The sequence below is a fragment of the Lepisosteus oculatus genome, chromosome 1 (assembly GCF_040954835.1).
Source record: "Lepisosteus oculatus isolate fLepOcu1 chromosome 1, fLepOcu1.hap2, whole genome shotgun sequence".
NCBI classification, from domain to species: domain Eukaryota; kingdom Metazoa; phylum Chordata; class Actinopteri; order Semionotiformes; family Lepisosteidae; genus Lepisosteus; species Lepisosteus oculatus.
Window position 1 is genome coordinate 42,799,462 of NC_090696.1, and position 16,937 is coordinate 42,816,398.

The following is a 16,937-nucleotide window of genomic DNA, read 5'->3' on the forward strand; positions in this document are numbered from 1 at the left end:
AGAATTTTGAAATAACCATTTTAGAATCAAGGTATGCCCACCAGGAGAAATTTGAAGCAATTTAAACACCCCTCCACTTCTTACCAACTAAACTATAATAACAGAGATGTGCAGCAGAGTGCAAATGTATTTCATGAAAAGATACGTGATGGGAAAGACATTGCATATAAACAGGCATTAAAATGTAACATACAGTATGAGATTTGAACTAGTGTATATACTGTATGTAAATTATTTAGATGCCAGTAATGGGGGTTAAGAAGTATTATAGCTGAGATAAAGTTGTACTTTACATTAATTTATCATTTCAAAAAAGGCAATATAAAAATACAAATTTGTAAACGTGCAGAAGAAAATATATTTCTGACAGGTTTTCCTTTTCAGGTTTATTAAAACAGTTTAAAATAAATCCCACAAAGCAGAAGAAGTATCTTCACATTCAGTTTTTGCTTCTTAAACACATATGACAGCTCAGCAGAGTACAAAAAGGAACCCAAGAGAGGCAATCTTATTATCTGAAAGAGTTTTATTAGAAAGAAATAGGTATCAGGGTTTATCAGATAAAGAAGCTATTTCAGGCCGTGTCTCAAGTACTTCCGCTTTTAAAGCAGAGAAGTAATATGCTGAAGACAGGCCTTTTTTACCCAAAAGATAAAAAGAGAAATGCCATCGACAATCTAGTGCCTCAAACTGAGTCTTAACACAAATGTTTAATACTGCTTTTTTATTGATCTTTACATGAAATGACAAAGTAATACATGACTTCTTCATTTCAAGTCCCTTTTTGTTCAGCTGAAAATGACACCGCTAATCCACCATAATGTAAAAATGCATTTAAAGAGCTGTGTGAACACGGCAGGCTGTAGCTCTACTTGTGACAAGATTTCTAGACATTAATGGAAACACGCAACTATTAAGCTTGTACATTCAAAAGTCTTAAAAGCATGAAGCTCTTTTTTATTAGAGCCTAATTCACAAATATCTTCTGCAGTAAAAAAATCAGCAAAGTGGAATATTCAATCTTAAACCCATTGACAATCTTGCAATTCTTTACAATACCAAGTGCTAATGGAAACAAACTGTAAATGATACTAGATCCTGGTGAATGATACTGCTGAAAATAAAAAAAAATATATAGTATACAGTAAACGCACATAGATAAGTATTTGGACAGTGACACTCAATACAGACCTAAATATCCTTGAATTAAAGCTGACATTCTGCACTTGAACCTCATAGTCATTGTTTCATTTCAACTCCAATGTGCTGGAGTGCAGAGCCAAAACAACAAAATATCTTTCACTGTCCAAATACTTATGGACAGCACTGTATAAAAGCAATACAGTCCCTCAAATATACAGTTAACATATCTTTCACCACTCTTCCGTTTCTAGAAATAAATGTATCTGTTAACCATCCACGACTCTCATCCTCAGTCTATTACAAACCCACAGATTCACACAGCTATCTCCTGTACAGCTCTTTTCATCCCACTCACATCAAAAACTCTCCCTTTTTCACAGTTCCTCAGGCTACGTCGACTCTGCAGAGACTACATGGGATTCCAGAACCAAGAACTCAAACTGTATTCTTTTTTAATCAACAGAGGATACCCCACCCAGGTTATTGATAGGGCCCTCACCCGGGCCAGAAACTCATCCTGAAACTAGGTTCAAACCTTCCCCCTTCTCTCAATGACTGACTTGTTTTCATGTAATCTTCTCTACTCTCATGCAGGTTTTGACTTCACATCTTTCTTCACCCTTCTGTACTTTGCACTACCTGAGTGGCCTCTCTGCCCCTCCTGCCTCCTCCCCTCTCCCAGTTTTTGTTCTTCTGTCCTATTTAACCTTTTCTGTCTGCCCTGTCATTCTCACACCTGAAGAAGGCTTCACAGCTGAAAAGTTGTGTTTTCTCTCTTCTCTTTTCAGCATGGAATAAACCTATTCCTTGTTCCTTTGCAGACATGCATGCTGACGCAGCTACCCGCCTGAACTGTATAACAGCAATGATCACAGAAAACAATATAATGACAATAACAGACCTCAACAGTTTCCACTGTCAGGAAAAATGGAATAAATTCTGTCAGTATTATCATTTTTCACTGGGCCATTCATGAACTATGGTAGACTAAAACAAGCTCTCAACAGTTCTGTAAATGTGGAGACAGTGTGTAAACCATTTTACTTTTAAAGTTTATTTGCACAGAGCAAGAAAAACATTTGAGTATCATATTCAAGAGTTACCTGTTTAAAGCAAAGAGTTTATAGTTCTATTTCTCCATTCTTTGGCACGTATCTAAATAAAATAAATGAAAACTGAAAAAACATGACTTGGCAGTTCACTGACGTACTAAGGGATGATGCATCCAGAAGGTATGTCAGCCATGAACGTCAAACTGTTAAAGCAAGACTTGTCTGCAATGCATAGGAAATGCACAAAAAATAAAATTTAATGAATTTAATTGAAAAAATAAGAGCTGGACCATACTTATTGTGTTGCATATATCTTGCTTCTCTCAATCAATTAGCTTCTCCTTACATCCATATAGCTGGAAGGGTTACCTGTAATACTGACACAATAAGGAAAATATTTTATATGAATGTCTATCAGGCAATTTTTGCTCACTTTATAACCCTACATGGATGGGGAAGAAAGCTAATACTTATGTCATTCTGTAACCAGGAGCAGTGGGAAAGCAGGAATTGATAGATCTCTGCTCTATGTGGGTTAAAGCATTCAATTATATTTGAAACAATGGAATAAGTAAACACACGCACATACAAAAAATAAAAATCCTAATTTTATACATAATTGTAACTGATATTTCCTTCAATTCTTGAACAAGTACTGTTCATAAGGGTTGTTATCCAAAACCAAGATAGCTTACTTCAGTCTGGGCCTTTGGGTCTCCAGCCTTAGCCTTCTCTTCCTGCTCTTCAAAGTTGAACTCTTGCTCCTGTTTTGTAGCCTCTGTAATTATGCAGGAATGGATTAAATATTTTACAACCTTTTCAGAGGAAAAACAGCATATCCAGATTACTGATTTTATGGTATTCGTCCATACATTCACGACAGCAATAAATAAGAACTTCATGCTCGTTTAAGCAGATAGTAATTGATCTCTAATCGCATAGGATGATTCATTCATATAAATTTAAGACACAGTAGCTGCCATAAGCACACACTGGCTTGCATTTGTACAGAGGCAAATGCCATTACCAGCTTTATATATTGTAATACTGTTATGGGACTTACATTAAATGTTTTGTAATTGGGGTACATGTTTTGTAACACAGAAGGCGGGCAATAAGAAAAGAAGAAAGGCAGTATTGATGTTTATATTTGGAACGTTCTGAAAAAGCACAGTGAAAGAGGAGAGAAAAATTCCACAGATGCAGCAATTTTAAGCGCAGCAAGAAATCAAATCTGCCCAGCACAGCAGTACTGGAGCACGTGAAAATCAATAAAAAAAACAGACTGTGTCAACTATGCCCCCTGCAGAGTGAATGCAGCTAAATGATGACAGCTTTTTTTAAAGATCTCCTTCTGAAGGGAAAAAGCCTTTGGACTGTTTCTTACTCAAACAAGAGCCACCTGCCCCATCTCTTGTATAGGTAGGGCTAGAGTAAACAATATCCCTCCAAGGAACAGGCTGCCTACAGAAATGAGGTGTTGTATTTTATTTCCTAGAGATTAAAACAGACACTAGTCCTCCAGTCCCAGCAAGGTTGAATATATTCATTTAGAAACAATACATGTTTCAAATGAATTACAATGTGTCTTTAGCTGGCCATTTCCCAAATGCTGCAACAGTGACCGGCAACACTGACTGAGCGTTGGGGGACTTACAGGCAAATGTATGGGATTTATAGGAAAATATCTCAATAGTTTTTGGTTTAGCGCCAAGAGGTCAATTTTAATAATGCTAAAGAGTCTAGCTTGGTAAATTATAATGAATCCAACTAACTGCCATTCCTTCTGACTAATTAGAAATAAATGCACACAAGCCACTAGAAGTTATAAAAAAGCCAACAAATTCCTACCCTGCGAAGCAAGCCCAATAAAGAAAATTATAAAGAACAAATCATTACCTTCTCTTTAGCAGCTTTAATTATACAGAAAAATAATGTTGCGACAAAAAATACATATTTAATTTATTTAATGAGCATTTCATTGATGGCAATTGCATGTTTGGCGGTTGATACTTCATAATGCTTATTAAGGCCCCTTCAAGTTACTGAATAAGAAGTACTAGATCAGCTTTATAAAAAAACATAAGTAATAAATCTGCCAGCTGTGATTGTATTGAACTCTTTTTACTACAAGTGATTGTATTGAACTATTTATACCACAACATGCTGGCTACAGTATACAATTTGTGCTCCACTGAGCCTCTTATTAACAGTCCTTTAAATCAGCTGAAATCCCAGCACACTCACAGTTCACACTTTTTCTACCTTTTCAAAAAGGATGAAAGTCACACCTTTCTAGAGACATACTGTATATGCAAAAACAGTAACAGAAAAAATACCAAAAGGCATTTATTGTCTTTTTTAAAAGCACTTATATTTTACGTGATGTCATGTCCAGTCTGCTTTTTGTTCCAGACATGAACATTAGAGTAGCGATTAAAGTTTTCAATGATTTTATCATAACTTGCTAAAAGTATTATTTGTGCAGCTCCCTTAATAAATGTATTTAAGGTTTTTGTCACTGTTACACCCTATATGTGGGTTTTAGGATACAGGGTGTAAACTCTGACAGATTTGTTTTACAACCTCATTAAGTCGGATAAGGAGACCAACAAGTTTCTATCCTGGTCCTCCATCTATATTTACATCTATACAAGTCACTTTTAATGGCTGATTTGCAGCTCAACTTCAATAGAATTGTCTAAATTGTGAAAACTAAATTTCTGCTATTTAAGTTTAAATATTGTAAATTGCTCCATTAATCACAATTTTTACTTCAGATAAAACAAAGTGGTAACAAGTCAAAATTAATAAATATCTAGGCACTTAGCTTGATAAATCTTTAACTTTCAAAAATCATATTCATAAATTACAAGCTAAGGTCAAGTATAGACTTGATTTAACTTCAAATATTATTTCCCCCATTTCTCTAGGCCTATATTAGTTCATGTCCACGCTCCCCATCTTGGACTAATGTGGTATGGTTCACAGGACAATCTCTGAAACTGCTCTTGGAAAACTGTTTTTTCATTCTGCAATGAAATATATCCCTGGCACCCCCTACTGCTGCCATCTCCATGGCCTCTTCTGCAAACGACATACTGTAAATGCTTCACTAATTGCTACAGATCAATTGACTGACGATGTCAACCAGGGGAGCAAACAGCCTCAGTTTCATCAATGTGGTTCCCCAAGAGCTCCACTATGCTAGCCTTGGGATGCACATTTGTGAGCCCAGTGATACAAAGAGCACAGGCAATGGACTACTGAAAAGTGAACGAATGTGATATGATCAGATGAATCCTCCTCTGTCACGTTCTTAACAATCAGATGAGTGAACATGTAATGCAAACCTAAAGACCTCTACAGCCCTGACTGCTTTGGCTTCAACAGTGAAGGGTTCTGTTGTTCCATAATAATAATAAATAATTGCTTACACTTATATAGCGCTTTTCTGGACAGTCCACTCAAAGCGCTTTACAAGTAATGGGGACTCCCCTCCACCACCACCAATGTGCAGCATCCACCTGGATGATGCGACGGCAGCCATAGTGCGCCAGAACGCTCACCACACATCAGCTATCAGTGGGGAGGAGAGCAGAGTAATAAAGCCAGTTCATAGATGGGGATTATTAGGAGGCCATGATTGGTAAGGGCCAATGGGAAATTTGGCCAGGACGCCGGGGTAACGCCCTTACTCTTTTCGCTAAACACGTTAAAAACATGTTTTCGATAAAAATGTTATCAAGCACATTTTCCTGCCATAGTTCGTGTTCCTCCATTCTCTTGGAAGGCAAGGTCAACGCTAGCTGCAATTTAATAGTACTGAGTGATCATCTTCACCCCATGTTGTTGCATTTGTTTCCTGTTAATGCCCTTATCCACAGAGAACGTGCATTCGCTCAATGGCTTGATAGACACAACACTGACAGCATAGAGGGTTAAGAAAGCATGCAACACAGAGTGGGAAAATCAATAACTAACAAATAATTAAGCCCCCAGTTGTCACCAATATGCAAAGAATACACCTGAGCGATTCGTATAGCTTGAGGCACCTGAGTTTTCATTTTCTGGTAAAGCTCTGGCGAAAGAGTAAAAATGAAAGGAAAGCTAGGACAAATAGATATGTATTTACACAGATAACCAACGAACAATTCTACACAGCATAAAACACACAAGATACAATATTTATAAAACAATGCATCTTGGAGGTCTAGGTCTTCACCGCCACCAGAAAATCCAGACTGCTAACCTGGTACATTATATAGAAATGCGATATAATGCAGAAACAAGTCAACAGGAACAATAATCCTGTGTCCTAAATAAAACAAAATACAGCCAAGACTAAAATCTCCCTTCCTATAAATCCGGAGGCTCCAAAGTAAATGGGAACCTATTTCTCTTTTTTAAAAATGCATCACTAACAAGAGAAGGTCTTTAGCCTGAGAAAATCCTCATAAAGAAAATCAGAGTTCTGTTACTTTAAATGCTTACCTAGAATCTGGTCTTTTAAGGTTTAACAGGGTCATCCAGCCTCCTATCTCCCTCGTATCTCTGTTCCCCTCATGCTTTTGGTCAACCTCTCAGTCTAAACCCGACTGTCTCTCCTGTGTTTTCTTATCCTATCTTTCTGGGTGTTCAATGTTTATTCTTACCATGATTAACTCGAGTAACTGCCCAGAAGATCCCTTTTGATCATTATATCTCGGAGAACTGACAGCTCATTAAACTCCTCCATTCCCACTCAATGTTTCTCGGACCTTGAGAAGTGCAAACACTGACCCCCCACCCCCTAAATGTAACAATCTTTTAATTATATCATGGTCTTCTCAGTCACCAGATCTGAATCCAATTAGGCATTTATGGGATACTCTGGGGCAACACCTCAAACGGCGTTTTCACTTCCATCAACCAGGCCCGACTTGAATGGCTTTCTTGTAGAAGAATGGAGCCGCATCCTTCTTGCTGAATTCCAGACACTGGTAGACTCTATTACTGTTCAGACCATACTGGCCACACATGCTGGCCCAACACCCCCTTAGATTACTTTACATGAGTGTTTTCATTTTTGTCCACTACCTGTACATGTTATAATTTTGCATTAGTATTTTGTTTATTTTTGACAGGAAATATCAGTTTAAAAAAAAAAAACATTTCCCCGCCAGCTGATTATTAATTGTTTTTCAATTCCTTTTTTTTAGTACAAAAGGGGCATCCATTTCTCTGTCCCAGTTTGCTTTCAGTAACACATTTCTATAGAGAGTTCTGTCAGAAAAGACAGTATTCCCCTTGGTAAGATTTCCTACCAATGCTTTTATTTTTTGTATTATTTTCAATTTTTTCACAATCAGTTAGATGCATCTTCCTCTAAAATTCTAAGAAATGTACCCGAGGTAAATATGAAAGCACTGTATTTTCTTGTGAAAAAATCTTAAAACTGTTATATTTGTATATTGAACCTGTCATGCCATCCCTATTTTTTTGTGTACAGAATACAGTCCTTTTTTTTTACAACAGGCTCATCTTCATGGGAACATTAAAAAGTGCAGTTCTTGCACATTAACCACTTATCTTGGGGACTGATGTATTTTCAGCGTTTGTGAAATGAATGTCTATCTGTGTGTGTTAATGCCTTTGTGCAAACAAGCGACTGTAATAGAAATGTCAGTACAGTAATACTGCCTGAAAGTAGCCTTTATGTACACAATGAAATATTATTCAGAAACTCTGCAGAGTGATTTTTTTATTTCCCAATGGGAAAAGCTGTAGTGATTTATATTTGCAGAAACAATTTATCCCGTGGCGATTTTAGTAACCAACACTGAGATGCCCTGTGGGTATTTGTGTAATTTTCAAACATGTTTCAAAGCTCCGGAAGACAAAAATGAATACTTAACACTAAAGCCACAATTTTCACAGCACCCCGAATGACTGAGCTACACATGATAAAATGTAACTGTAGTCATTGATTTTTTTTTTGTTTTGGAGGTGAAAAAATGTTTTCAAAAGAAATGTATTATTTTATATTTACAACAAAATGCAAAGAAAACACCCTTTGTGGATCCACCAATACACTTAAAATCCAAAAGCTTTACGCAGACAATTTTATGGTCTATAGATCTTAAACACTGCGCAAAGTACAGTACCAACACTGTTAAGAGATCTGGAAGAGTACTCCATAAATTTAAGGAAATAATAGCCTCATATGAAAAAAAGCTAATTTTTGTCAGACCGTAATAGTCTACAGAGTATTCAGTGGTTTATATATTTAATAACATGTAGTATCAAGATCATACAGACTACACCATATTTCTATAAATATTTTTTACACATGTTTAGTTCATAAAAATAGCATTTCCAAACAGTATGTTAACAGATTCATGTCTTTAAAGGAAAAATCCTATTCATTAAATAATAAACTGCACTGTACTGTCATTAAGTTAACCAAGAACTACAGTATTGTCCGATTTCAAATTATTATACCAGTTAGCAATAATGTTTTAAAATAAAGAATCATATAATTATTATATCTTTCTGAATAATTAAATTCACATTTGACATATTATATTTAGTTTATATTAATATTTAAATATAAGTCTACAGGACAAATCTCATGTATTTAAAGTTGAACATACTTAAATCACCTCTCACCTATGATCTGAACCTCACAGTGCCTTCTTTCTTACCAAAAACTCACACATTGAAATCTACCTCTACCTTACATGAAAAAAAAGTTCACTCCCCATAATTTCTAGCCATTTATTTCATTCTGTTAATGCATGTTTTTGCACATCTGATGTTGTTTTTGCATATTACCTGTTACCTTTTTGTCATTTTGCACATTGCCTGTTGTCTCCGTCTTACTTTTATTATACAATTGTATTGTTGTTGGTTTTTTTTGTACTGTGTATCATCTGAGAGCTAGCTAAATAGCATTTCGTTATACCATAACTTGAACTTGATCAGCAGCTAAAATGATAAACCAGGCATAGCTCAATAATCCTCTTAGATTACTGAAACTGATTTGGTTGAATACTTCCTACATGGGGAAAAGCGTTAAAAGAGTTCTACAAGGTCTTGTTTAAAATCAGATTTTTAAAAACAGCACATGTAATAAATAAATATATATATATAAGTATAATATCTCATATTACATGTTTTTACATTATTACATTTTTTTTTTAAGGAGGCACTTCAAAAAATTATTAAAAACAGAAAAAGGGTATACACACCCACAACATCTTGCGTGATCTGAATGATCTGTTCTGAATGCAAAGTACAGCCACTGATGTACACGCCATGTTCCACACTCCATGTTCCACACAGATATAGACCTGTACCCGTGAACGTGCCGGAGTCTACCACATACACTTTGTTATACTAAAAAACATACACAAACATCTTAATTGTATAGGTTTATTCCATGCTAAAAAGAGAAGAAAGAACACACAACGTTTCGGGCGTGGAGCCTTCAGCCTCACAGCTGAGGAAGGCTCCACAGTCGAAAGGTTGTGTCTACTTACTTCTTTTCAGCATTGTTACTGTACTTGTTCCTTTGCAAACTACGCACACTGACGCAGCCACCCGCCTGAACTATCTTAATTGCATGATTTCAAAGAGAGACTATTCTCACCAAGGGAGGGGTTTTCCATATCAAGAGCTTCTACTTGCTGAACATACCCATTTGCAGTACATGCTTGCGAAAATGAATGCAGCGCCATCCATCCACTCATTTTCTAACTGCTTCATCCTATTCAGGGTCTCCAAGCAGCCGAAACCTATTCTGGCAAGCCGAGTGCAACTCAAGCAAGCTCAATTGCAGCTTTATGTTGTCCCCTGGTGTAAGGTCACTGCCATTACAACACAGAAATAAGGCTGAGAGGTAATTCAAATTACCTCTAAAGTAAAGTAGCATTATGTAAACAGGTTTAACATCCTTGATGCCAAATGTGCACACAGAACACTCAATAGACTATATTTTAAGATGCATACAAATAAATAATCAAATTTTCCTATTAAAAGCTTATATTAAACATTCAGTCAGTTTTAATCACTATTGGTGACAGACTTCAAAGCTATTAAAATGAAATTTAACTGAATAAATATTGTACATTTACAGTTGGTATATTCTGAGAGGTCTAACGTATTTTCAGGACCTCTTTCTCTACAAATGCACTGTAAACTCTTTAGCACAAATCTTCAAATGAGCAACTTGATTCCCTTTTGATAAAAATCCTGCATCAAACCCCCCAGAAAGCAGGCGCAAAATTAAGACTAAGTGATTCCTTTTCTGCAGTTTCTTAAAAATAAAGATTGGAAAAAAGGAACTCACACTTACCGATTAGAAGGAGTGGGCTAAATATAGAAAACAAAACCTGTTTTAACTGGCTTGAAAATAATCTTTGCCAGCTGCAGGTCTGAAATACTTTAAAAACGTACATCAGATGATTGCACTATGGGGTAGGGCAGAGTGAAGAAACACAATCTTAGGACCATTAATGAGCTTGTGATATATTTCAATATAAAGCATTTTTCACTTTTCATTAGAAAAGTTCCTAAAGTGCTTTTACAGTTAGCAAGATACCAACTTCTTCCACAATTTAAGTACAGTATACACCTGAGTTGCACATACTGAGCACCAGAGCTTGTGCGCCAGCTACACCACTATATAGCAGATCAGGTAGAGAAGTGAGAAAAAGCTTCAAGGACTGAATTAAGAGGCTCCTTAAAGTAGACCAGATTGTGCAGGTGTCGTACGAAATTAAGTCAAGACATCTAAATTCTCACAAAGACTGCTGTGGTATCTTTAGTGACCATGAAAGGTCAGTATGGTTTAGCATCACTTCCGAAGGACAGCACCTCCTGCAGCACAGTATTCTCGTTTACATGCCAGACCACTGGTTTGGAAATTCGGGTCCAGAGTCCCACCCACCAGCTCACCAATCACCCGGAATTTCTTTAGGTCTCCCATCCCACCACTTATCAGGCCCACCCTCACTTAGTTCTAATGAGATCTTAACTACTCTTTAAATATTTATCAGTCTGTTTTAGCAAAAAGCAATTAATTTTCTATCCCAAACTGATATACTCATTAGCAAGTTGATTACATTCACTGCTATAAGCCTAGTTATACCACTTCTGTAATGAACCCATCCTTTATGTAAAAAGCACACCCCAAAACAGCAAGGAACTACTAGTAGAAGTATAATTATTAGTATTATTAATGTTGTTATGAATTTAGCCTTGCTTTCTAGGCCTAAAAAGGGCCATATGTCTTTCTCACCCTACATTAAACTGAACCTTACCGCTCACACACCCGTGGAAATGAAGGGCGCTGCCGAGTGAAATCAGATGACAAGACATGACAAAAGGTGAACATGCTCTGGGGCAGTCTCAGAAATGTCATGGAATACTAAGGCTACAGGTCAGTTCCACTCAGATTCTAAACAAAATGTTGCCCTTGTTATACAGTAATTTACCTGAAAGGGGTGAAAATCGAAAACGAAAAATATTCAGGGCTAGGTGTATCCTGCAGAATGCTTTCATCCATCACAGAATGTACAGTGGATAGCAAACGTCTACACATCCTTATTGGAATGTCAGCCTTTGCTGATGTAAAGGCTGAAATCAAGACAAATCAGGTCAGACCTTTTTCGCCTTTAATAAGATCTTGTAACCATCAATATTTAAGTGAAAAACAAAACAGATGATTTTTAGGAATAAGTGTGCACACCTTTATAAAGGCGGTTGTGACTGTGCTCAGATTTAACCAATGACATTCCAAATCATGTACAAAGGTAATTTGCCTTCACCTGACATCAACTGAAGTGATTCTGATTAGCCCTAAATAAAATCAGCTGTGCAGAGATAACAGTGGATTAACTCTGTCTGTCGCCCTGCTATTTTTTGTTTCACCTAAATGTTTTTCTTCTGAGTTGTTTGAGATATCAGTTATTCTAAAAAGATCGCCTTTTTTGCTGCTTCCTTTGCAAATAAGAGGAAACTGAAAGATGTCCTTTCACTCCTGAGCTAGCTAAATGGCCAATCTGTTGTTGCAGCAGGGGCTGAGTGTTACAGCTGCAATGATGACAGCAAGCTCACAGACTACTGTGACAGGTGCAGACGTAAATGCTCAGATGTCAGTTTACCTTCTTAGAAACTGCAACTGGTCTCAAGAGAGGAAATGGAAGGAAAAAGAAAAAAAAATGAACACTCAAACAGAAAAACAGATGAGTCTGGTTGTTGAGCCGGAGGACTGCTCCTGTTGTGACTACAGTCGCACAGCATTACTGCTGAAGGAGGTGAATGAGAAAATCCAGTCAGGCACTTAAAAGAAACAATCCCTGTGTAGCTTGGTACAGCAGGGCTGGGAAGTGGAGGGGGAACATAGGGTCTATCAAGATCAATCATTCAAAAGTGCTTACAAATCCCGAGTGTTTATTTTCAAGCTTTTCTACTACACTGCTATAAAACTGCTTCTGAAGCAAATTACAGTCTCTGGTCCTTTCATTCAGGAATTGTGTTGCATTGTGACTCAGATTACTGTCAGTAAATCTATCAGAGAGGATGGGGTCCAGTCTTTTGTCTTAGAGCAGTGTGGTGTAAGTTTTCCATGCAGGTCGACAGAGTCCATTTATTTTTCCAGAGAAAAGTTTATGAAACAGATAGGTTGCAATAAAAAACGCCTTTTTTCCCCCCCAACAACATTTATAATATATCCAGCAATCGTTGCCTATGACCTACTGTAGATGTATTTTTTTTTTATATACTGAATTCACTTAAGATAGACTCTTAGTTGCACAAGTTGGGGTCAACTTGGATGTGCTTTGGAATAACCATCTACTCTCTTTGTGAACAGAAGTATTTTTTCCCAACTTTTTCATCCAAAGAAACACTTGACCCCCTTGCATTTCTTCTGATGCTGTATAAGGATTTCTTTTCGACATGTTTTAGATAGTTTAAGGCATCCCCAATGCTTACCTAGTGACTTGGAAGATTGTTGAATCTGTAAAATTTCAAAGAGAATTATGGGAGTTATTCCTGCTTTTCCTCTTTTTTATTTTGTTGGAGGGCAGACTTCCTATTTTTATTGTTTGGAACGGAGGCGGATAAGGAGACATGCAGTTAAAGATTTCACTTGTATCACTGTTATTTTGTCACCTAGCTTCTGTTATTTATATGTCATTCAGTCAAGCAATTTTATTTGTCTCCAAGACTACATTTGGTCTCCAATAAGATGAATGTGTGTGTATTGTCCGCAAACACATTAGGTCTAGATTTCTCTATGGAACCCTCTGTTTAGATTTGTTATGGAAAGAAAAAATAAATGTTTATATGATACAGAAGGCGGACAGAAGATTGTCTGTGGTTAGATTTTTGTGCGCACACCTCATGAAAGCTGCAGCATTGAGAAACAGCAAGTATGATTTAAATGTTATAGATAAAACTGTTTAACCCCATGAAACCAATTTTTCATTATTCTCGCTTAATTACAAATATGTACCGACTGTGTATATTTTCAGGTTAATAATATTTAAAAGCAGGTCTTGATCCTCTGTTAGCTAGTAATATTCCAGAAAGCTAGATTATATGCCAAGTCTCCATCAACTGCCGGTCTCCAATATATGCTTGAGTTACAGACAAATGCTATTTATAAACATAAGGCAGGTTACATGGTGTTATTTTCCTATTTAAAAAAGCTACTTTAAAATTCAGATTCAAATTAAGTTTAGTAAAAAAAAGGCCCAAGTAAGAAATCAAATAGCCAATTCAGATCTTTTCATTCTTTGATTCTGTAGCTGATGATTTTTCAGAGATACAAAACATTAAGTCTGTAAAATAAGTGACAATAATACATGTTAGTGAATATGGAAATAAGAGGTATTGTACAAACACCTGGCAAATGGATTTAACAGCTCCTCTATCTGATCTTATTTCTGGCACAATTTAACTTCAGCCCTGTGGTCTGGTTTTAACATGTCCCTGGTGTCCCTGTCTTCCCTCTTTTTTTCTGAACGTACAACGGAAGAATTAAGAGAACATGTAATCGCTTTAAATACTACACATGCACATTTGGACATATTTAAATGGATGTTTGTGTGACATGTACAGTGTCAAATTTTTTAATTTAAAAGGATGTAAAATTCCCAAAGCATTTTATTAGTTTACTACTGTTTTGTTATGAAATTTACCTCAGTATCAAAATATCTGCAAGGCCATATAGAAAAGCAGAAGATTCTTCAGGGATGATGAAAGATACTCAGTATAATTTTAACTATAACCCTGGACAGCAGCTGCAGTTTCAGAAGAGCAAGTGTCCATTACAGTCTGTGAGCTTTAAGTATGTCTGGGCAGCTACCTGAGTGCTAATATATGCAGTAAAATCTTACATGCTTCAAACACAGTAGAAGTTATAACCCATCTCCTAGGAAAATTTTTCAAGATCCCATTACCAGAATAAAGAGCATAATAAATTACTGTAATAATGCAGGTCCACACGGAATACTGAACATATTGCAGGATATATCACATTTATGAAAAAATAGCAAAGAAAATGAATGGACATATAATTTACTCATTTATTGATTTTTACAGATGTACAGTATAAAACCTTACTTTTTCTGGTAAACTTTTACCAACTTAAAAAATCACGAGTGAACACTTCTCTAGATCAGATGATGCATCCTTAAATAACTTAAAACCATTACTTAAGGTGGTGAGACGTAAGCACATTTATATTTCACATGCTAGCAAATACAGTATGTCGATTTTAATCGCTGGTAAAATGTGAAGCAATTTCTTCAAAATTACAGTTTTGTCACAATAAACAATAAAAAATAGCTTATCTTAAATTTGTTTCACAAATTTCCACATTATTCCTTTTTATTTCCATGGCTTCCTTTCAGCACCAACTCCAAAACTCATTTAATGTTATTTAACAAGTCTAATTCTCTTGAGAAGAGGGAGCATCTCTCTCTAAACTCACCATCCAATTTCCCACAGAGGGCAGAGTTTTGGGTGGTGGTCAAGCGCTGCCGGACTGAAAGCTCTATAGAAATATGAAATGTCTGTCCATGACCACCTACTGTACTCAACTCTACTCTTCACCCAGACATTTGCCATCACATACTGTACCTATGAGCTATTGCTACACCCTTCTGGCAGGACGGCCTGCATGTACCAGCGGCTGACTCCAGCTCATACAGAAAATTGCAGCAGGCCAGTACCTCATGTTTCACTTCCCTCTTTGTCTCTCTGCATTGACTTTCGTTCACACCTGCACCAGATGAAAACACTGTAAAGGGCTTTCAAGGGATCTCTAACAGCCAACCTCCACTGTCAGACCGTGTTCCCACTAGGGCACTACAATCTAGTTTCTCAGGCTGACAGGCAATGCCATCATTAAGGGACTGCAAGTCCTAGGCCCAGATGTTCTCTGAGGAGACCCCCCCTCCCATGCTAGAACATCCCACTTGCAACAGTCAGAACCATGGACTCATTCACCATCTTCCAGAAATCTCATCTCTGTGGTATGGAATCTCATCTCTTCCGCATAGACTTAATGCCAGAGGCCTGTGACTAACCATCACTGACTGTTGATGGTCTTCTGTTACATCTTCCTGTCAAGCAGCACTGAAAATCCTTAACATTCTGCAATATCCTAGCAGTCACATAATACTGCACTTGCTGTTTTGTTGTGGTTTTATTGTTATTTTATGCATCTTTCCATCTTAACCAAATGCTACTGTAGGTCACTTAGAAAAAAGCCTCTAATAATTGAATAAATGTATATGTGTTCCAGATGGTAATTTCATCCCAGGCTTTTCTCCTTGCTGCTTCACAGTCATGCCATATGAGGATAAAGGACATAAATCTAGGGATGGGGAGGTCTAGGCTTCATGACGATGGCCACTAATTAAGTTGCTGTGCCGTAGCAAATGCCTGGAGGACCACTACTGGCCACTGAATCAGGGTTCCACTTCTAACACACATTGTGGCTTTATTTGGATACCCACACATCTGGGCTGTTTCACGAAACAGGTTTAACTAATTCAGGATTTTCTCAAGTTATCTGGATAGAATTAACCTGATAGCCGGCTTCAGGGTAACTGTGGTTTCATTAAGGCAAAGTCTGGTTTAAGCAACTCAGGTTTAAACAATCTGACTAACTGCGGGTTCACACGGACTTAATTGTCAGGAGGGTCGAGCATCGAATCCTTCATCTGCACCAGTAAAAGTGTGGCAAATTGACGTGCATCTTATTTCAGTAACCATGGAGTACAGCTCCTTGTGGAATACTACAGCACAAAAGGAAAAATCTGTTCTGATGGCACGGAGCATACAGTAGCAGAAACAAAGTCTACAAATAAAGGCCTGCAGTGAGTACTCAGAGTTCAAACTACGAACTGAATACAGATCTTTTCACAGAAAGTAGAAAAGACACTTCAGCAATAAAGTAACAGAAGTTTAGAAGGATTACCACAAATTAGCCCTCTATATGGTTCTCATATCTCTGTGCAAAAATGTCAAAAACCACAATTCCCATGTGATACTTGACATCTTTATGACATTGAGCTGGCAGAAACAATATTTTCATCATGGATTCCACTGCTTGCTACAGTAAGTCACACCATAGCCTATAGGAAAGGTCGAGTGACATTAAATGATCCTCAGAAATCCACTCATGAGTTTTAAATGAAAATAAAGTCTGTTAATAAATGGTTTCAAGTTTATTTTTAAAGA

General features: G+C 36.9%; 1 protein-coding gene across 1 annotated transcript in view; it reads right to left on the bottom strand.

The window, feature by feature from the left end:
- wfs1b (Wolfram syndrome 1b (wolframin)) overlaps window positions 1-16,937 on the bottom strand; it is a 32,353-nt gene that overhangs the window by 12,378 nt on the left and 3,038 nt on the right. The window contains exon 3 of the mRNA XM_006629671.3: window positions 2,891-2,973. Coding sequence (XP_006629734.2) covers window positions 2,891-2,973 — 83 coding nt within the window. The remainder of the gene's footprint in view (window positions 1-2,890; window positions 2,974-16,937) is intronic.